At 40.6% G+C, this 20,015-nt stretch overlaps 1 protein-coding gene across 4 annotated transcripts in view; it reads right to left on the bottom strand.

Moving 5' to 3' along the window:
* Nucleotides 1–20,015, bottom strand: part of GNAS (GNAS complex locus) — a 276,928-nt gene that overhangs the window by 83,271 nt on the left and 173,642 nt on the right. For 2 of the 4 annotated variants that reach the window (XM_075901129.2, XM_075901131.2), the window contains exons 3-5: nt 18,954–19,008; nt 18,738–18,857; nt 10,946–11,044 (exon numbers count right to left, since the gene is read on the bottom strand). In XM_075901129.2, coding sequence (XP_075757244.1) covers nt 10,946–11,044; nt 18,738–18,857; nt 18,954–19,008 — 274 coding nt within the window. The remainder of the gene's footprint in view (nt 1–10,945; nt 11,045–18,737; nt 18,858–18,953; nt 19,009–20,015) is intronic. The other 2 variants (XM_075901130.2, XM_075901132.2) reach the window with 1 other exon arrangement.

The raw sequence follows: 20,015 nt of genomic DNA on the forward strand, positions 1-20,015 counted from the left end.
GGAGCTTTGAAGGCTTCCAGTGTTGAGGGATACCGCTACCTGCAGGACCGGAGGACAATGGGGTCACAGACTCAACAGCCTGTCTTGGGCAGGAACCGATACAGGCCAATCCAGGGATTTTGAGGAGTCACCCTCCTGTGGTCTCCCTTCCTTTGATTTTGCTGAGGTCTGCTCCTCCAACTTCTTCCTCGTCTGAAGCAATGGCGAGTAAGAGCAATACCTCTCGGATGGGCCTCTTTTTTGGCGCCAAACTAGAGTGCAGTGCTGGGGCGCTCCACGCTGATGAGGTGATGGTGCTTGGTGATGGTTTCTCAGCCATGATCTCATGGCTGGAGAGCTGCCTCCATAAGAAGTATTAGAAGCTGCTGTTCCTTGTCTTTGGGAGTTCTGGGCCAAAACTCATGGCAAATGTGACAATGATCCTGCTGGTGACACTCACCAAGGAACCTTAAGCACCTAGAGTGAAGGTTGCTCTTTGGCATGTGCTTTGAGCAGACCACACCGTTTTTCAACCTGAGAGACCTCAGCATGTCACCACTCTGGGGATTAGAAAGAATTTTAAGGCACTACTTCCCCAACAAGGATTCATTCCTAAATAAGAACTCATGAACCTGATACTGCAGGACTGTGGGGATTTACTGGTTGTGCACACAAATATACTACAGTAAGCATCTCAGGCACTATTTAAATAAATTCATAAAAAGCAAATTACTAAAAATGAAGCAGTCAATAACGTTGTATATTAGAAGTCTTTCTTGTTTTTTACCACCATAATTACTACAGAAGTGGTATGTGAACAATGTCATAAAAAAGCAAGGTGGTGTGGTTTGAGAAATTCTTAAAAGATTTCTGTTGAGCTGTGTTGATGCCTTGAGAACACTGAAGTAAGTAAAGGGCATAATCCTGCCATTTTCTAGCTGACAATATCTAAAAGTTATGTACAAGATGTTATTTTATGGCATGTGATAAATTAGGCCCCAAGTAATAATACAGTCCCCACTTTCAGTGCAATTTCAATTGCTGGTACTAGCACAATCTTTGGATTATTATTAAAAAAAGAAGGTGGAGTTATGCTCATTCCTGCAGCTGCTTCCACATTTATTTAGCAGCTAAATTTTTTTTTTTTTAAGAGCTAGGAAGTATTGCAGCAAACAAACCGAGCAACCAATCACTGTATAAAAAGCAATTGTTAGAAAGGCAATTTATATCTTATAATAGGTCCCATTTTATATCTGCTCAAGAAACAAGACAGGACTTAAAAAAACCCACAGGATTGTATTCCAAGTTTAATCTATATTAAAAGCTGATAGTTTAAAAGTAATGGTATTGCTCTTCCAAAAGACTGTATTAAATATTTATACTCAATGCAGGCTTCAAGAGAATTTCTACACTTTATGAGTGGTGCATGTTGCAAAGCAAACGTTCTGTCTTTTTGACTCAGCAGTGGAAACCAGATCACAGCACCTTTTGTTACTATTGAAGCCTTTTAGAAAAAATAAATACAAATCTAAAGGCAAAGCTAGAAAACCCTTTAAAAAAGCATCAAGCAAACTAATAAAGCTGGCTGCCAGTGTTACTACAGAAAAGGAAAAAGATTAATTATAGAGCATATCAGCAGAGAGCTACTTTGCAAGAAACACCGTCATATCCTTTCTGACTATAAACTGGTAAAAAATGTTCTGTATGTTGTAGACTGCTTTAATAATGTAATAACATTCAAACTGTCCTGTTTCATGGATCTATTCTTTCATATCTGAAACAAGTGTGCAAACAAGTGATTTGGAATCCCAATGCAGCCTGCACAATTCAGTAAATTAGGCCCTGATCATGCAAAAAAAGTTACAACCAGGTAAAGTGCATACTAGTGACCAGATTGAAGTGAACCACTACTTACTGTAATGCACAGCGTGTATTATAATGAATAGCAGCTACTTACAATATGGCCACTCGCAGTAATAAGCAATAAACCCAGCGTTAACATTTTCCAAGATCAAGCCTATTTGAATAAACAAACATTATTTAAAAAATAAGGATACTGCACCAAAATATACTTAATAGTTTATGTATTTTCACAAGTATACTTTAGTTTCAGATGCAAATCAGAACCAAAACAAGCAGCTAATTAGTACATTAGTTATATACTTTTAAATTAAAAATACAAGAATGAATCTGAAAGACTAAGCCAGAGTTCCCTCTTTTAAAAGACTTTCTAAAAATTTCTCCCCAATTCATCTGAATTCAGGAATTTATTTGAACCGATGAAGCTGGCTATTTGGCCTTGTTCTGTCTTGTCAAACTCAGTTCACATAACCAACCTGTGAGTCTAACTGAATTGTTCGTTAGAAAGGACTGTGTACTGAAGAGTTGGTGGAGTAAGGAAGAAATAAGTGTTCAGAAATGACATCATATGCTCAAACATGCAATTAGATCAGCCTCTGATAGTATCTTACTGCTTTTTAATGAAGACAGTAAAATCATCATCTTATAACACTTTGCACTTCTAAAACATCTACTAGCCATACATCTCAAACTACTGTATAAACACTATGATTTAAGCCTCAGAACAGACCCCCTGAGAATGACTCAAGCACCTATTTTACAAAATGAGAAAAATATGATATAATAGATAGTGATTTGGCCAAGGTCACACAACAAGTCCGTGGCTGAACCGGGAATAGAAATCAGAGCTGCACACAAGTCCTGTTCTTTAATGGCTACACTATGCTCCCTGTTATACACAGACACCACATGTAACAGTTTTTCTCATTGGATACCTACTATTGAATATGTTTTCCTGATCGCCACCATCAAAACCATAGAGAATTAGAACTGTGTGGCAATGCCATTTCAATTTAGAGGTGAACAGGTTTCTCACTCCGCTGTACAGATACGGAAGAAGACAGGCAAATGACAGTCAACCACTGTATTGAACCTGGTAACCTAGACACTACCTTTGGAACTAAGATATCAATAAAAATTCTGCATTAAGCTTTTTTATGGCTATCGTATACTGTGCAGATCTAATAATCATGCATCATGCAGATCTAATAATAAGCACATCTAATTGTTTTGTATTTTTTCCTGCTGTGCCCTAAATAAATCACTTTTAAAAAAAATCAGGATTAAGTTAGACTGTTTGGCTAGGAAATTATGTATAATTCTTCTTTAATAGAAACATGTAATAGGGAAAAGCAAAATTTACTGTTGTAATGTTGGTCTCGCACTGGGGGGGGGATGCTGAATTAGGGAGACTAACCCACATTTTATTTTGCAGATCCCTTGAGTAAGCAGGACTTCAAAACATCATAGAATTAAGAGGGCAACAATTTACAACACTTTCCACACAGAATCATTAATTTTCCTTTCCACACACATATACAATAAATATTACTAGGAATTATACATGTATGTCAAATGTAAGAAATCTCAGCATTGGCAAGCATATTTTGCCAGATAAGAAAATCTGTTACACCGTATCTGTGGTTTTTTGTAAAGAAATTAGAAATCTGAATTATATTTGTTAACAATTTTCCTGTGTAGATGGTTCAGAGACACTAATTTCAAATCATAAGAGATGATAGTGTACACATAATGTTTACATTTTCTTAAATTTCCTCTCTTTGTAGATTCCCTAAACACTATTACCCCTTACTGTTCTGGTATAGAATTTAAAAGTGGATTCAGAATTTTTAATATCTAGTTAATGGAAATCATGTCAAGTGAGTTTAAATGACTTTTGTTTCTAGTTAATACACATCTGGTTGATTGTTAAATACAAACTTAGAAATAGCAAGCAAGAGTGATGCTTTATCGCAGTGATATTCAGACTGAGGCTCATGTGCCACAAGTGGCTCTTTAATGTGACTCCTGAAGCGTGATTGTGAACACTACATTTAGTAGCGAAATGGCAAGAAGAGAGAATGCAATATTTTTAAAGAGGTGAATGCAAGTGAATGTATACTACCATCTTCCCCAGGTAACAAGGGGAATAGTCAACTCACACTATTACTGGAGTATTACAAATTTGTTGCAATAATTTCATCCAAAACTCGGAGAAGTTACAAAGAACACTTCTTCCTGTACCTAAGATTTCATTTGCTGCAAAACAGCATAACAATGTTACTGCTTCAATTATAGGCTCTTTACAAAAGTCTAAGGGCTCGTCTACACTATGCTGAAGTTTCGAAAGAGGATATGGAAATTCCACGGGAATTTGCATATCTTCTTCCGATCTCGCTTTGGAAAGCGGAGCTTTCGAAAGTGAAAGTAGTCAGGACGTGGTTTTTTCGGCAACCTCTCCCCCTTTTTCAAAAAGCCACGTAAACCTCATTTTTTTGAGGAAGAATGGCTCTTCGAAAAAGGAGGAGGGTTGCCAAAAAAACCCACGTCCCGACTACTTTCACTTTCAAAAGCTCTGCTTTCCAAAGTGAGATTGGAAGAAGATATGCATCTTTTGAAACTTCAGCATAGTCTAGACATAGTCTAAGTGAGCAGTCAGAAAAGACTTCTGTGGGCACGCAACCACAAGGACTATTACTTCAGAGGGAATTCTGGGCCAAAGAAGCAAAAATTGTGATGGAGCCCTCCCCCACCACCAGTTTCTGAACACATCATTTTAAAATTCTGGAAATTTTACTTGTCAATAAATAAATGTAGAGACTCTCCTTGCACCTCTTCCTCTGGGGACAGGGACTCATGGGTGACGCTGCACCAGATGCTGACATGGTACAAGGTGCTTTACATTAAAGCATCATATAAAGAATAAAACGTATGAAGGATATACCAAAACTATATCCACGACTACATTTTTTGTGCCAACACTCCTTCTATCAACATCGATACGAAACAATGTAGTCCAGTAATAGCCTTCCTAATACCCACCTCCACCTTCAGGTATTCTGAAAAATCTAAAAAAAAAAAAAAAACAACACCAAACACCCTCAACGTTTTAAATTTAGAATTACAGGAAAATTAGCATACAAGTTTAAACTCACAGCAGTCTCAACAATTTTTCGTTCCATCTAGAAGAGTGGGTTTCCCCCTTGCTCCCCACAAGCTTTAGCTAGAAACATGCATTTTGTCCTGATTCCAACAAAATTGTACATTTTCTAGTAGCATAAAACTCCAGCCACCCTTTTTGGCTGACCTCCTTCAGTAAAGAATCAAAATAGGAATATTCAGCCACAATAAGTGCAGCTATTTCAGATCTCCCACTCTTTAAAGTTACTATACTGAAAAATCACCTGGGACCAAAAGGTCTGCACGGCCAGACAGCAATCCCTTCTTTTAAATATACTTTGCTGGATCAGAAGTGCTTCTGCAGCTACTTCTTATTCCAGAAAGCAAGTACCCCATTTCTAGTAACCATGGAATCCTGACTTCCCCTGTCTTTCCTGATCTTTTTAAGGGTGTATCTGACTCACCAAGCTCACAGGTAGGGTTTGTGTATGTGTGGGGGGGAGGGAGGAAGAGAGGAGGCCCCATTGCAACTTTACAAACTGGGGACAAAGAAAACATATTATCTATACCATCTTTCTGGTTCAACACCACACTGAAATTAAGCTGATTAGAAAGGTAGTCAAGTTTATCTAAAACGGTCACTGAATTTTTCCCAGGCCTTTTTCATGTCTCATTGTAGCTTCCATTTTCACTTACGATACACATACTCCCCAACCTCAAACAGAGTTGTGATGTTCTCTCAGTTTTAAAACACCATGTTGTCCCCTACGCAGAATTTACTATTCTGATTAAATGGAAAATGAGAGAATAATATGAACTAATCTTGGGACAATTCAGTTGGCTGAGAGATACTAACTTGCCCCCAGAGCCATAAATGAGAGAATAATATGAACTAATCTTGGGACAATTCAGTTGGCTGAGAGATAGCAGTACAAAGTGTGAGATGAGTAGTAAAGTAAAAGCAGTCCTAAAACTCAGCAAGATCTCTCACTTAATAGGTTTTTCACTCAAGCCACAAATCAAACATTTCTATTTGCTACATTTGCAAAGTAGTCTCAGTGGTGAACATTTATCCCATGCATTGCTTCCTCACATCCCAACAAAAACCAAATTTCTCCTCATTCTTCACTTTTTCTAATGACCAAGTCATGAATTTTGTAAAAGACTCAGGGCACAAAACTAACGACTACTTTGATTATTCAATATTTTTATGATGTGTCTAAAGAAAGAAAAAACCCACCCCAAATTCTAGGGTTTCCTATCACTTCTGTTTATCATCAGCTGTACTACAATTAACCTCTTCAACTTCCTTGACCTATTTCACTTCAATTAATAAAGCACTTGTGTAAATTTATTTTCCTTGTAAAAAAAAAAAAATCATCATTTGGTTTCACCCTGGTTTCAATTATGTACTTTTCTATTTACCTAAAGAAAATCCAGTGAAAGACAATGACACTGTCTTCAGGGTTGTCTTTACTTTTTATTCTTTTACACACATATAAAATGTGTAGTAATCAAATATCCATTCTAAGCAATTTAGAAATCTATATGTAAAATGGTCTGCTATTTAATAAAAAAGGAAAAAAGTTCACAAATTAGAATTCTTCCAAGCTGCAAACACAATCAAGAAAAGTTGTTTCTACCTCCCACATTTTTCTCAGAGCTGCCTGACATCTCATATTACTACATAAGCCTTCATTAGCTTTACAAAATATACAACAGAACGCTTTCTAAAACACTATGAAGTACAATGGACATGGTTAATAGATAAACAGCCCTTCATCTTTAATCAGTAGGCAAGATAACACAGCTTTGAGAACATATTCCATATCTAATATACTTATATAATACATTTGGGGAACATGTTAAAAAACTGGTAAACAGCTTTAGCATAGCCCTTCAGTATAAGTCTACACTAAATACACCCATTACATTACCATAAAGAATAAATTAAAGTACATATGCTATAAGAACAAAGTATATTTCAACTTTCAGATTTTTTGTTCGGGTTTAGTTTAAAACATGTACAGCTGACTTTATCTAGAATACTTCAAAATTGTTGTGAACTTCTGAACGCTGATAAAATGATTCTTACTGTGGCTCTTCCAAGACACAGGGTTTTAAATCTCTGGACGTTTGCAGGCAGGTGCTACTATGGGAAGTTCAAATTACAACAGATTCATAAGTAGCTAAGGGAAACCCTTATAGCTAGCTATAAATGGCTAGAAACTTCTAATCATTTAGGAATTATTTTGGAACAGCTAGTTTACAAAATAGTTTTTACTTTGGATTTCTCTCTCTAAAAACCTTTCTAGTGTTCATAAACTGCAAAGTTTATAATCCCTGAAAGGTGAAATCCTTTGTTCACCCACAGAGGTGGTACAACATACCTAAGTGCTTGGTTTCCCTCAAATTTTGTCTGGAAGCAATAATACCTTATAATAAGACTTTTGAGTCTCTATGTCCATTTGATCTTTTTGTTTTGCTTGAGATGCCCAAAAATATGTGCCAGTTATGATAGCGGTTCATTACAATGAGATTGAAGCTTCTCATAGGCCACAGAGCAGTCCATCAGATAGTAATGGCAACTTGTGGTCATTTCTTACCTAGACTGGGTTCAGCCTGGTAACCGAGATTTGACACATTCCGTGTTCTTTTATCAATCCCCTAACTCAGCCAGTCCTCTTTTTAAATTTAAATATTTGTACATTTAAATTTCAGAAACTGCTGAAAATATGCCAAAAGATAAGACACTGAATACAGTGCTATTCAAAACTCATTGAGGCTCTCTGGATAAGTGGCAGTAAAACAGAGAAGGTTCTGTGCAGGTTCACAGCTTCAAGAGAGTCTCCTAGCCTCCTGTCACTGGAATACAAAGTACACTGAAACAGGAGGCAAGGAGTACAAAAATAGAGATGTTACTGCAAATTAAGTACTTTAACTGCTTACTGTCAGTTGGCCAGATCACTTGCCTGTAAATTCTAATACAAAAACCAAGCACTTGTTTTCAGGAAATCTAGTTGTCCATTACCAAATGTGCTGAATTTTTAACTAAGTCACATGAGCAAACACACTGTCCTCTCAATTTAAGGTCATGTTTAAGGCTAAGATTCAGTCATGGAAGTCACAGAGTCTGTGACCTTTGAGATGTTTTCTGCTTCAGCCCTATGGTGTTGAGACTTCCCCCTGAAGCTCTTAACTTCCAAGGATGGCAGGGTGGCTCAAGAACTCCAACCTGCCACACATGGTTGGTGCTGGTCCCTACCTTTCCCTTCTGCAGCAGAGCTCAGGCTCAGTTCCATTCTGCCACAACTGTTTTTAGTAAAAGTCAGTGCAGGTCATGGACATCCGTGAATTTCTGTTTACTGCCCATAACCTGTCCATGACTTTTAGGACCAAAAGCATGACACAATCTTAACCTTAGTCATGTTTAATAATGCACTGCAGTATATCAAATTTATTCCCAACTCAGAATCTCGGATGTTCCTATGATATTATGTGTAAGACATCTCTTTTATAGGTCAATACATTAATGAACATAATTTTACGTTTTTTATTCATTTTTCTGCTGTAGCCAGACTGCATGGTCTAAAGAAACTTGAATTCTAACACAATTCTTCTATTAGTGACAATGACATATATGGTTTCAGATAAGCCACTTAACATCTCATATCCGTTTCCACATCTACAAAATGAGGGAAACACCTATGTTAAATACATAAGAACTCCCATATTGGATCAGACCAATGGTCCATCTAGCCCAGTATCTGATTTTCAAACAGTGGCCAATGCCAGGTGCTTCAAAGAGAATGAACAGAATAGACAACCAGTGAGTGATCTGTACCCTGTCATCCACTCCCAGCTTCTGGTCGTCAGGGGGCAAGGACATCCAGAGTATAGGGTTGCAATCCTGACCATCTTTACAAATAGGCATTATGGACCTATATAAACTTATCTAATTCTTTTTTGAACTTTATAGTTTTGACCTTCACAACATCTCCTGGCAGTAGTTCCACAGGTTGACTGTGCTTTATGTGAAGTACTTTCCTGCTGCCTATTAATTTCTTTGGACGACCCCTGGTTCTTGTGTTAAGGGTAAATAATTCTTTGTTCACTTTCTCCATACCATTATTGATATTATAGCCCTCAATAAAATCCCTTCCCCTACTAGTCTTTTTTGAGACTGAAAAAAAAAATCAAATGACACAAAAGCCAAAAAGTAATGTGGGTATTAAATTCTGTTTATCTTTGACACCTTGACTTAGAAAACAAGCGTTTCCCAGACCACCTGCAAATGAGTACTTAGAAGATGATCATGTGTGATGATTTCAAATGAGAGGATACTTGGCACCTTGCTTTATCTGGCACCAAATATTTACAGTCCTCAAAGGGCAGCTCCTCTATATTTTAGAGATGTAACACCACAAGTGTTCTCTCTAATATGTTTCTCTATCTGTTTACTTTGCAGTTTCTGCATTTCCTCACAGAAAAGGCCAGTTCAAACACCACACAGAGAGCAGAGTGCCTGGATAACAGCTGGAACATGAGGTCCAAATGAGCAAATGGGAAAGAAAGGTGGTAGACCCTCAGATTACAAGAGTATCAATTACTGCATTTAAATACAACTAAGTATCATCACTACTGTTAAAAATAATCCCAAATTGCTCATCATGAATGTCTAATATAAGAAAGACTAGCCATAAAAAAAAATTGTTAAAACAGTCAGAGCAGGTATAGTATTTTGATATCTCTAGTCACTGAGTGCGTCTGAAGGCAAAGTGATGTGCAAAAATGGACAAATTGGGGGAAAGAATAGAGAAGAAAACATATTGGCACTGTCTACGTTCTCCCTTCCCTCACCCCAGAAAGACTGATACTGTAGCTTTCTCAGGTTAAAATAAAGTATCAGTTCCCTTAGTGTGTCTCTTCTGTGTCTGAAGTGAATTCAAACATGTAGGCATAAGCAGGTAGTAAAGTTAATCTTATTTTTCCTCTTTAATTACAGATTTCATTTTTATTAAGTTTACAGTAATTTACATTATCTATGTATTTTAGAGATATGTGCATCTGTCTGCGACTCCACTTGCTCAAGAACTTTTCCTAAACAGTAAGAGTTAGGGCCACCTAATTTTGTATGCAGCTTCCTCTTATCCTAACTTAAAGCTAGGTCAGGGGTTGGTTGTGCCAAGAAAAAGAGAAGTGCCGGGAATGGGACTGTTTTCCATAACATGGAAAGGGAGGGGGCACAGAGAAGAGAGGCGATACCGAGAGTGGCCACGGGGGGCAGCAAGACCACGGGGAGAGCTGTCCTGCGGTGAGAACACTGCATCACCAAGGCTGTGTCCAGACTCAGGGGTTTTTTCGGGAAAAGTAGCCTTTTTCCGAAAAAACTTCCCCTGCGTCCAGACTCAAGCCGCGTTCTTTCGAAATTAAATCGAAAGAACGCGGCTTTTCTTTCGATGGCGGTAAACCTCATTTCACGAGGAAGAACGCCTTCTTTCGAAAGTTCCTCTTTCGAAAGAAGGCGTTCTTCAATGTAAATAGGGCTTCTTCAAAAGAGAGCATCCAGACTCACTGGATGCTTTCTTTCGAAAAAGCAAGCCGCTTTTTCGAAAGTTCAACGTGCAGTCTAGACGCTCTCTTTCGAAAGAGCCTCTTTCGAAAGAGGCTTGCAGTCTAGACATAGCCCAAGAGAATGGCCAGCAGGACTGGGACTCTGCCATCTTGCCTGCCACCAAATCGGGTAAGTAGCTTCACTGCCCCAAATCCCTCCCCACTGGCCCTTAGCCCTAGTGCGGGGGGGAGAGGGGGAGGGAGCCCTGATGGACACAGAGGTTGGGGGGAGGATGAAAGGCCTCTGCTGCTGTAGGGGTTGGGGGGAAAGAAAGCCCCACCAGATGGGACCCCCCACTCTGAGCCCTGCCTCATCTCCAACCCTCACTCTTTCACCACCCCACCCTGACTCTTGCACACCCACATCACCAACCTCCTGTCCTGAAGGACCAGGCAAGTGGTGATTACTGCAGCTAGAGTTGCCAGGTGTCTGCTTTTGAACCGGACAGTCCAGTATTTGAGCTTTCTGTTTCTGAAACAAATTGAGAAAATATAAATGAGAAAATATAAATATCTGGTGCTTTCTAAATAAGATGTAATGTAGATTGTGATGTAATGTCAAGTGCATCTGGTATTTGTGTTGAAATCATCTGGCAACCCTAACTGCAGCACACACACAGGCTATGTCTACACTCACGGCTTCTTGTGCCAGAACATCTTGCGCAAGGGTTCTTGTGTAAGAAGTCTTGCACAAGAAAATGTCCACACTACCATGTGCGCGCTGTGCTTTTGCGCAAGAACTCCCATGGCAGTGTGGACGCTCTCTTGTGCAAGAAAGCTCCGACGGCCATTTTAGCCCTAGGGCTTTCTTGCGCAAGAAATTCCTGCCGAGCGTCCACACTGCCCTCTTTCGCAAGAGCTCCTGCGCAAGAGGGCTTACATCTGTTAAAAAAAAAGAGTGTAGCTCTTGTGCAAGAAGCCCTCTCTTACCACGCCGTACTGTAAATTTCCTTGCGCAAGAGCGGGCGGGCAGTGTAGATGCTCTGTAGATTCTTGCGCAAGAACCGCCATACTTGCGCAAGAAGCCGCGAGTGTAGACATAGACTGGCATCTTACAACCTCTTAAAACAGTTGAAAATTATTTTAGTGAATGATGACATTTATCATATAAGCAGGAACTACTTAGCTGTACTGCTCACCTTGCAAACCAGAAGGCTTAAGCTTCTTTCTCCACTATAGAAAATTGTGGGCTTTTTGGGGTTTTTAAGATACTGAGAGGGGAGTTGTGCTATCTGGTGCATTTAAATCCTCTACAGCACATCAAATTTGCATTATTCCTACCGAGACATCCACAAACCATTTATTTCAATTGCTGTCACTGGAGAGTTATCCTCTCGGGACATCCTCAGTCTTTAATTTAATTCCCATAATTAATACACAGGTTAAATTTTTCAGGTGCCAGTGGAATACAGCTAATACTCTAATCAGCTCAACAGAGACTACAGTTCATATAATCACTGGGGACAGAACTTCCTAATAACATTTGTCCAAGTTGATGGTTAATGGAAATGAAGTTTAAAACCTCAGTCTTTCAAACACTTATATACAACATGCTTAAGTTTACATATGCCAATTGGACTATTTACAGATCATAAAATGCACATGCATATCTTTGCAGGATTGGTACTTAAAAATAGAAATTCTTTGCTCAAAAAAGCATTTGTAATCACCCTCATCTGGTGATTTGTATCCCTCAACTGATGTGTTGCCTTCTGCCTTCAAAGTATACACACAAAGGCTCTTATCTGGTAATGCTATATCTGTGGACTGGGACAGATTCCCTGCCTTACTTCACTTACTACCAAAACAAGAGAAAGAGCAAATTAAGAGATGGCTAAACGGACAAGTAGTATATTAGGAACATAGTGGATGACAATCTTTTTATTCATGCAGCATCAGAGCTACTCTCACAAAAAAGTTTTTGGAAGCTGGAGAATGGACTGTTAGGGTGTGTCTAGACTACAAGGTTTTTTTCGAAAAAAGTGGCCTTTTTTCAAAAAAAACTTCCCCTGCGTCTAGACTGCTGCTGCGTTCTTTCGAAAGTAAACTGAAAGAACGCGGCAGTTTTTTGGACTGCGGAAAACCTCGTTTTACAAGGAAGAACGTCTGTTTTTTGAAAGTGCTCTTTCGAAAAAAGGCGCTATGTAATGCAAGCTGTGCTTTTTCAAAAGAGAGCATCCAGACTGCCTGGGTGCTCTCTTTCGAAAAAGTGGCTTGCTTTTTTGAAAGTACTGGGTGTAGTCTAGATGCTCTTTTTCAAAAAGAGCACATGCATGTGTATCACATGTGCATATTCATTGTCAGTTTTTTCAATTACCTGCTGGTCCCAGACTATAAAAAACTTTATCTTGCTTCAGGAAAAAAGTCATAAATATCATTAAGTGGAAGAAAAATCTGAGGCGTGGAACAAGCCAAAAGAGCAGAGTCAGATTTAAAATCAGAGGCTGATCACAGAGAATCACAGGAATCTATCACATTATTATATGTCTCAACCTAAAGCACCACAAAATGTTGCTTTTGGTGAGAGCTGCAGGAAGCAAGCCAAAGAAAGAGCAAATGACGTGAGTGGAGGTGATATTTTAGCTCTCTGAAGTACTTCTATTTATTGCACTCAAAATATGTAATTCTTTGTCTCACGAATGCAAAAGATTTTTAATTTAACTATAAAACATGCAGATATACTAATAATATGAGGTAATTTTAAATTAAAATCCCATATGGCTCCACTACTTTACAGAGATTGATTGTTTATGCTAATTACTACTACAGATTGAACGCTGTTGTCCAGCACTCTCTGGTCCGGCAGGACCACAGATATTGCTGGAATAGAGCGTCCCAACCCTCTGAATGCGATGCTGAGATAAAATTTCTTGATACCTTAAATGACTGCTTCTTGGAGCAGCTGATTCCCTGTGGTGGGAAAAAAAACACCTCAGCAGCCCAACACTGTGGCATTTAATTTCAGAAAGGGAATCTACACAAAAATAAGGAGGTTAGATACACAGAAATTAAAAGATACAGTGACCAGGATAGTGACAAAAGTAAAATCCCTGCAAGTTGCATGGAAACTTTTCAAAGACACCATAATAGAGGCCCAACTTAAATGCATACCCCAAATTAAAAAACACAGTAAGAGAACCAAATAAGTGCCACTGTGGCTTAACAACCAAGTTATAGAAGCAGTGAGAGATAAAAAGGCATTATTTATCAAGTGGAAGTTAAATCCTAGTGAGGAAAATAGAAAGATGCATAAACTCGGTCAAATTAAGTGTAAAAATATAAGATACGCCAAAAAATTGTTTGAAGAACAGCTAGCAAAAAACTAAAAAAGTAATAGCAAAATGTTTTAAGTGCATCAGAAGCAGGAAGCCTGCTAAACGACTAGTGGAGCCACTGGACAACCAAGATGCTAAAGGAGCACTCAACGACCATAAGGTCATTGTGTAGAAACTAAATGAATTCTTTGTTTCAATCTTCACAGCTGAGGATGCTAGGGAGTTTCCCAAACATGAACCATTCTTTTTAGGTGACAAATGTGAGGAATTGGCCCAGTTTGAGATGTCATTAGAGGTTGTTTTAAAACAAATTGATAAACTTAACAGTAACAAGTCACTGGGACCAGATGGCAGTCATCCTAGAGTTCTGACAGAACTCAAATGTGAAATTGTGCAACTATTAACTGTGGATTGTAATTTATTCTTTAAATCATCTTCTGTACCTAATGACTTGAAGATAGCTAATGTAACACCAATATTTAAAAAGGGCTCTAGAGGTGATCCTGGCAATTACAGACAGATAAGTCTAATGTCAGTACTGGCCAAATTAGTTGAAACTATAGTTTGGGAAAACTATTGTTAGGGAAAAGTCAACATGGTTTTTGTAAAAGGAAATCATGCCTCACTAATCTATCGGAGTTCTTTGAGTGGGTCAACAAACATGCAAACGGGGGAGAGGGCGGGAAGCGTCCAGTGGATATAATGTACTTAGATTTCCAGAAAGCCTTTGACAAGGTCCCTCACCAAAGGCTCTTAAGTAAAGTAAGTTGTCATGGGATAAGAGGGAAGGTTCCCTGATGGACTGATAACTGGTTAAAAGACAAGAACAAAGGGTAGGAATAAACAAATTAGTTTTCAGAATGGAGAGAGGTAACTAGTGGTGTCCCACAAGGGTCTGTACTAGGGCCAATCCTATTCAACCTATTTATAAATGATCTGGAGAAAGGGGTAAACAGTGAAGTGGCAAAACCTGCAGATGATACTAAACTATTCAAGCCGCTATACAAAACCATGGTACGCTCACATCTTGAATACTGCATATAGATGTGGTCACCACATCTCAAAAAAGATATATTGGCATTGGAAAAGGTTCAGAAAAGGGCAATAAAAATGATTAAGGGTTTGGAACGGGTCCCATACGAAGAAAGATTTAAAAAAAATGGGACTTTTCAGCTTAGAAAAGAGGAGACTAAGGCGGGATATGTTAGAGGTCTATAAAATCATGACTAGTGTAAAAAGTGAATAAGGAAGTTATTTACTTGTTCCCATAACACAGGGGTGGGGAACCTTTCTTCAGGGGTCACCAACCTACAGAAAAATCAGTCAGGTGCCACATACAAAAACCCCTCACTGATGTGGTGCCCAACTAAAAAGGAGAAAGACACACCCCATATTTTTCTCTCACACCTGAGTGTGAGTGTGAGTGAGAGAGAGAAACTAGTAGATTGTGTGCTCCAGCACCGTGATGGAGCAGCAGGGGAGGGAAGGTGTGCCAGCACAGGCTCCCAAATACAAGGGGGCTCTGAGCCTCACAGGGGCCTGGATCTAGGCAAGCCACAGGCTATATCCAGGCCATGGGCCTGAGGTTCCCCACCCTTGCCATAATATTAGAACTGGGGTGCACCAAATGAAATTAATAGGTAGGAGGTTTAAAACAAACAAAAGGAAGTTTTTCTTCACACAGCGCAGAGTCAACCTGTGGAACTCCTTGCCAGAGGAGGCTGTAAAGATCAGGACTTAGGGATCAAGAAAGAATTAGATAAATTCATGGAGGTTAGATCCATCAATAGCTATTAAGCCAGGATGGGTAGGAATGGTGTCCCAAGCCTTTGTTTTTCACAGGCTGGAAATGAATGACAGGAGAGGGATCACATGATGATTCCCTGTTCTGTTCACTCCCTCTGGGGCATCTGGCACTGGCCACTGTCAGAAGACAGGATACTGAGCTAGACTGCCCTTTGGTTTGACCCAGTTCTTACGTTCACAGAGGTTGCAGTGGCTGAGAACTCAGACGGTCTGCAAGCAGGCAGACAGCAGAGGCAGTGGTTTGGGGGCAGAAAGCCAGCCTGGAGGTGAGCCGGACCAGTCCTGAAGCTGCTGCTGTTTGGAGCCGTGGAGCCCCGGCAGCCGGGATGGAACCTTCCTAGCCGGAGATAGGGGACACCGGCTGCTGGGGGTATGGAGACACCACCGTACAAAAGCAGAGGGCCACTATGGCCGGGAGTGGAGCTCTGCCATCCAGGGGTCAGGAGCCCTGTGGCTGGTGGTGCAGAGCTGCTTTCAGCCATGGGCACAGAGCCCTGGCAGTCATGAGCAGGGAACCCCACCAATCTGAAACTGCAGCCCTGGGTGGAGCTCCGCCAGTGGCGCGGGGCCATGGCCAGTTCAGCAACCAGATGGGGAGCCCCGGCACAGCCTGAGCCCTGACCTCCTCTGGTCTGGCAAACTCCCTCCTTCAGGGCTGTTCAGGTCCCAATGATGCCAGACCAGGAAGGTCCAATCTGTACTATTCTTACTATATTGATTTTGGGGCAAACAAGACTTTCTCTCATCTTTTTAATTTTGTTGACCTCTGCAGGGTCTCTGAACTGTGAGATCACAGTACCAATCTCACTCTTGGAGCACTGGTCATTTGTGAGATGTTTGTTAGACAAGTTATATGAGGACATTCCTTGTATAGGCTGATAATGCAGGACAGTTATTGGCAACAATAGTAGCTATAAAATGTCTCCATCACTGGATTTGTAGGCTAGCTGGTTTAAGTAATTTTTTAAATCATAGATGGGTCAAAATCAGTGTTCCCTCTAAGCTGCCCTGCACAGTCAGAGGCTCAGGACTGGGTGGGGCTGATTAATCACCTATGAAGCTGTGCTGCCACGCGCAGTTCAGAGGGAACACTGGTCAAAATCTTGCCAAACTATCTTCAGTGATTCTTGCACCTTTCTAATCAAGTATTTGGTGCTGGGCACTACTGGAAGCAAAATATAGGGCTTTGCTACAGTATAATAATACATACTTCAGTCCTTTGGCACCCATGAAGTCTTTTGAATCTTGCCATTGGAGTTGCTGGCACAACACTACTGCTAAGTATCACATGCTATGCAATAATCAACAAAACTGCCTTTTCAGTGGTTTTCCAAGCAACTAGAAGTAGCACCTTGCATTTTTATGGTGCTTTTGAATGTGTCCAAGATCAAGTGACAGCATTAGCAAGTCAGAAGCAGCAGATATAGCATCAAAAACTAATTAACTAATTATACCTTTTGTCATTTGCTCTAAATGAGCTGATGTATCCCTGGAAGTAATCTGAGTAATCCCCCCCGCATGTATGTGTACCCCTAGTTAAGAACAATGGCCTTAGATTGTGGCTGGCTATATAAGAGGAACAGAAGGAAGAGGAGAGGGCTCCTAGAATCCCAGGCAGGACAACCCACAATCTGGTCCTGCATATTTTACTCATGTTACTGTACTGCAGAGGTTCTCAACTTTTTGACGGGGGACAAGTAAATCCATTCAGGAGCTTTTGGAGGACCGGTAACATTCATTTGCATATTCACTAAGCAAATGATGAATATTCAAATAAGTTGTTTCTGGTCCTCCCAAAGCCCCCAGTGCCAGCTTTAGCAAAGCTTTTAATACCGTCACCCACAATATTCTTGCCAGCAAGTTAAGGGAATATGGATTGGATAAATGAACTGTAAGATGGATAGAAAGCTGGCTAACCAGTGTTTCCCAAACTTTTTACTTTAGTTGGAACCCGTTTTTTTCAGTACTGTTTTTTGCAGCCCAAAAATATATAAAACGCATATAAATGCATATAAAAAAGAATTCAAAATAAATAAATTTTCAGTGTTTCACCCGGCTGCATCCTCCGCCCAGGCTGGGCTAGTGCTTGCGGGACCCGGCGCCACATGGGCACTCCAGGAGGCAGGAGCAGATTGGGGGTAGGGTATCTGGCTAGGAGGGAGGGTGCAAGAAGGGGTAGGGTTGCCAGGTGTCCAGTTTTGTACCGGACAGTCCAGTATTTGAGGGTTCTGTCTGGGAAACAAATTGAGAAAATACTGGACACATGAAGTGTCCGGTATTTTCTAATTAGGTAAGTTTTATTATTATTAGGTGTATCAGTCCGTAGCTGTGAACTGCCTGGCTGGTAGATGTACTCATGTTGCATGAGTGTGTCTACCAGCCAGGCAGTTCACAACTACTCGAGGGAGGGTACGGGGGGGTAGGGGAGGGCAAATGAAATCCCCGGGGCTGGACTCACTCTGCCTGGGTCTGCATGTACCCAGGTCAGTCCTGCTTCCTGCCAGCTGATTTGCCTGCGCCCGCACCCCCGCCTGTTCCCCCCCACACACCCACACCTCCTCCCAGCCTGGCCCACCCTGCTCCCCTCCCAACAGTCACGCTGAGGCCCAGTATTTTTTCCCCCCATAGTTTGGGAAACGCTGCTACACTGTATATATTTACTTGAGACAAGCAACACAAAAGAAACCAACAGCGACATGTCATTTATAAGGATAACAGGAATAGCTAATGCTATCTAAAAATTGTAGAAGGGGGTATAAGACCTCATGTTTCAGTGCTTAAACTATCAGAGATTAGATAGAAGATCTTCATAGTGGACAAAATTATACTTTACTTATTTGTCTGCTGCAAGGAAGGGGGTATTCTTGCACCTTTCCCTCAGCATCAGATACTGGCTTTTGTTAGACAAAATTTACTGATCTTCACAGACCCTTGGTCTCACCCAATATGGCAGTTCCTAGTTACCCAGTAAAGAAATGTAATTAAATTGCATTATATTCTTGTCAACATCTACTATGAATAAGGTGAAAATAATCATCTACTCAAAAAAAATGATTATAACAACTGAAGAGAAACTTTACTTACTGGTGGGAAATCAAAGTCTATCTGGTTAGCTAAGTTTAAGATGTATTCGATTCGAAACTGGTTCTCTGGATTGGCTAGCTCGACTGGAGGTGCCAAGTTGCCCATTGCTGTCACTATTGTCTGCAAAGAAAGGGAGGAAAAAAATCCCACATTTGTTATGAAATAGTGATTAAAAAACAGCTTTTAGCAGCTAGAAACAATCGTTTGCAGACTTACCTCTATAGCTTCTTTAATATTGTTTTTAATATCCTGAATTTTCATTTTTTTCTCCCTGCAACCAAGAAAACATAGTAATTAAACATATGCATCATAAAAACAGAGGTTTCTAAAGTGGAATGCAAATGAAAAAGTACTTCATTAAAACAAAACCTATAATGAGTAAGATGCCTGCTTACTCCCATTCAGTCACTGAATACATCTGTAGTTAGATCACAAACTATCTTACCTGTTCAGGAAAACACATTTTTATTTAATACATGTGTTTAATAATAATGAATCCATATGAACTTATTAACATTTTAGTTTTAGGCCATGTCTACACTGCCCCTTTCTTTACTGTGCTGCAACTTTCTGACTCAGGGTTGTGGAAAAACAAACAAACCACATCCTGAGCGCAGCAAATCACAGCACTGTGAAGTGCCATTGTAAATAGGCTCCCAGTGCTGGGAGCTAACGCTTCTTGTTTAGATGATTTACATAGAGCACTAGGAGATCTCTTGTCCAAAGCTGGTGCCTCCCCCCTGCAGCCTGAGGAAAGGATGCGCCAATTCCACTCCACTGCAGTCCCTGCCTCTTCCCAGCCCTTGCTCCGCTTTTGCCCCCAACTGATGCAGGCCAGAGCACTAGTGGGTCGAGGAACTGGCACTGGTAGCAGAGGTCACCCCCCTGATCCCTGCACTCACCAGCAGTGGAAGTGGAGCAACGCAGCCCCAGCTCACTCTGCTCCACTGGTGAGTGCAGAAGCTCTCCCACCCCCTCCACAGGGGGACACAGCCAGTGGAGCAGAGGGAGCTGGGGCCACATTGCCCCACTTTCTCCGTCACTGCCAGTGAATACTGGAGTGGGGAGAAGAGGGAGAAGCAGGCCACAGCTGTAGGTGACAGGCCTCCCCACTAGCCCACTCACTGGCTGCTGGTTGGCCCCTCGTCGTTCCTGCCTGTGTCATTGGGGGGGCTCATTTCCCCCTCCACGTCACGGCTGGCTGGTGCCGTGGCCACACTTTCACTTTAAAGTGCTGCAGTTTTAAATGTAGACTTAGATGGAGAGAAATTCATCTGA

This window comes from Pelodiscus sinensis, chromosome 17 (genome assembly GCF_052426305.1).
Source record: "Pelodiscus sinensis isolate ZL-2025 chromosome 17, ASM5242630v1, whole genome shotgun sequence".
NCBI lineage: Eukaryota > Metazoa > Chordata > Testudines > Trionychidae > Pelodiscus > Pelodiscus sinensis.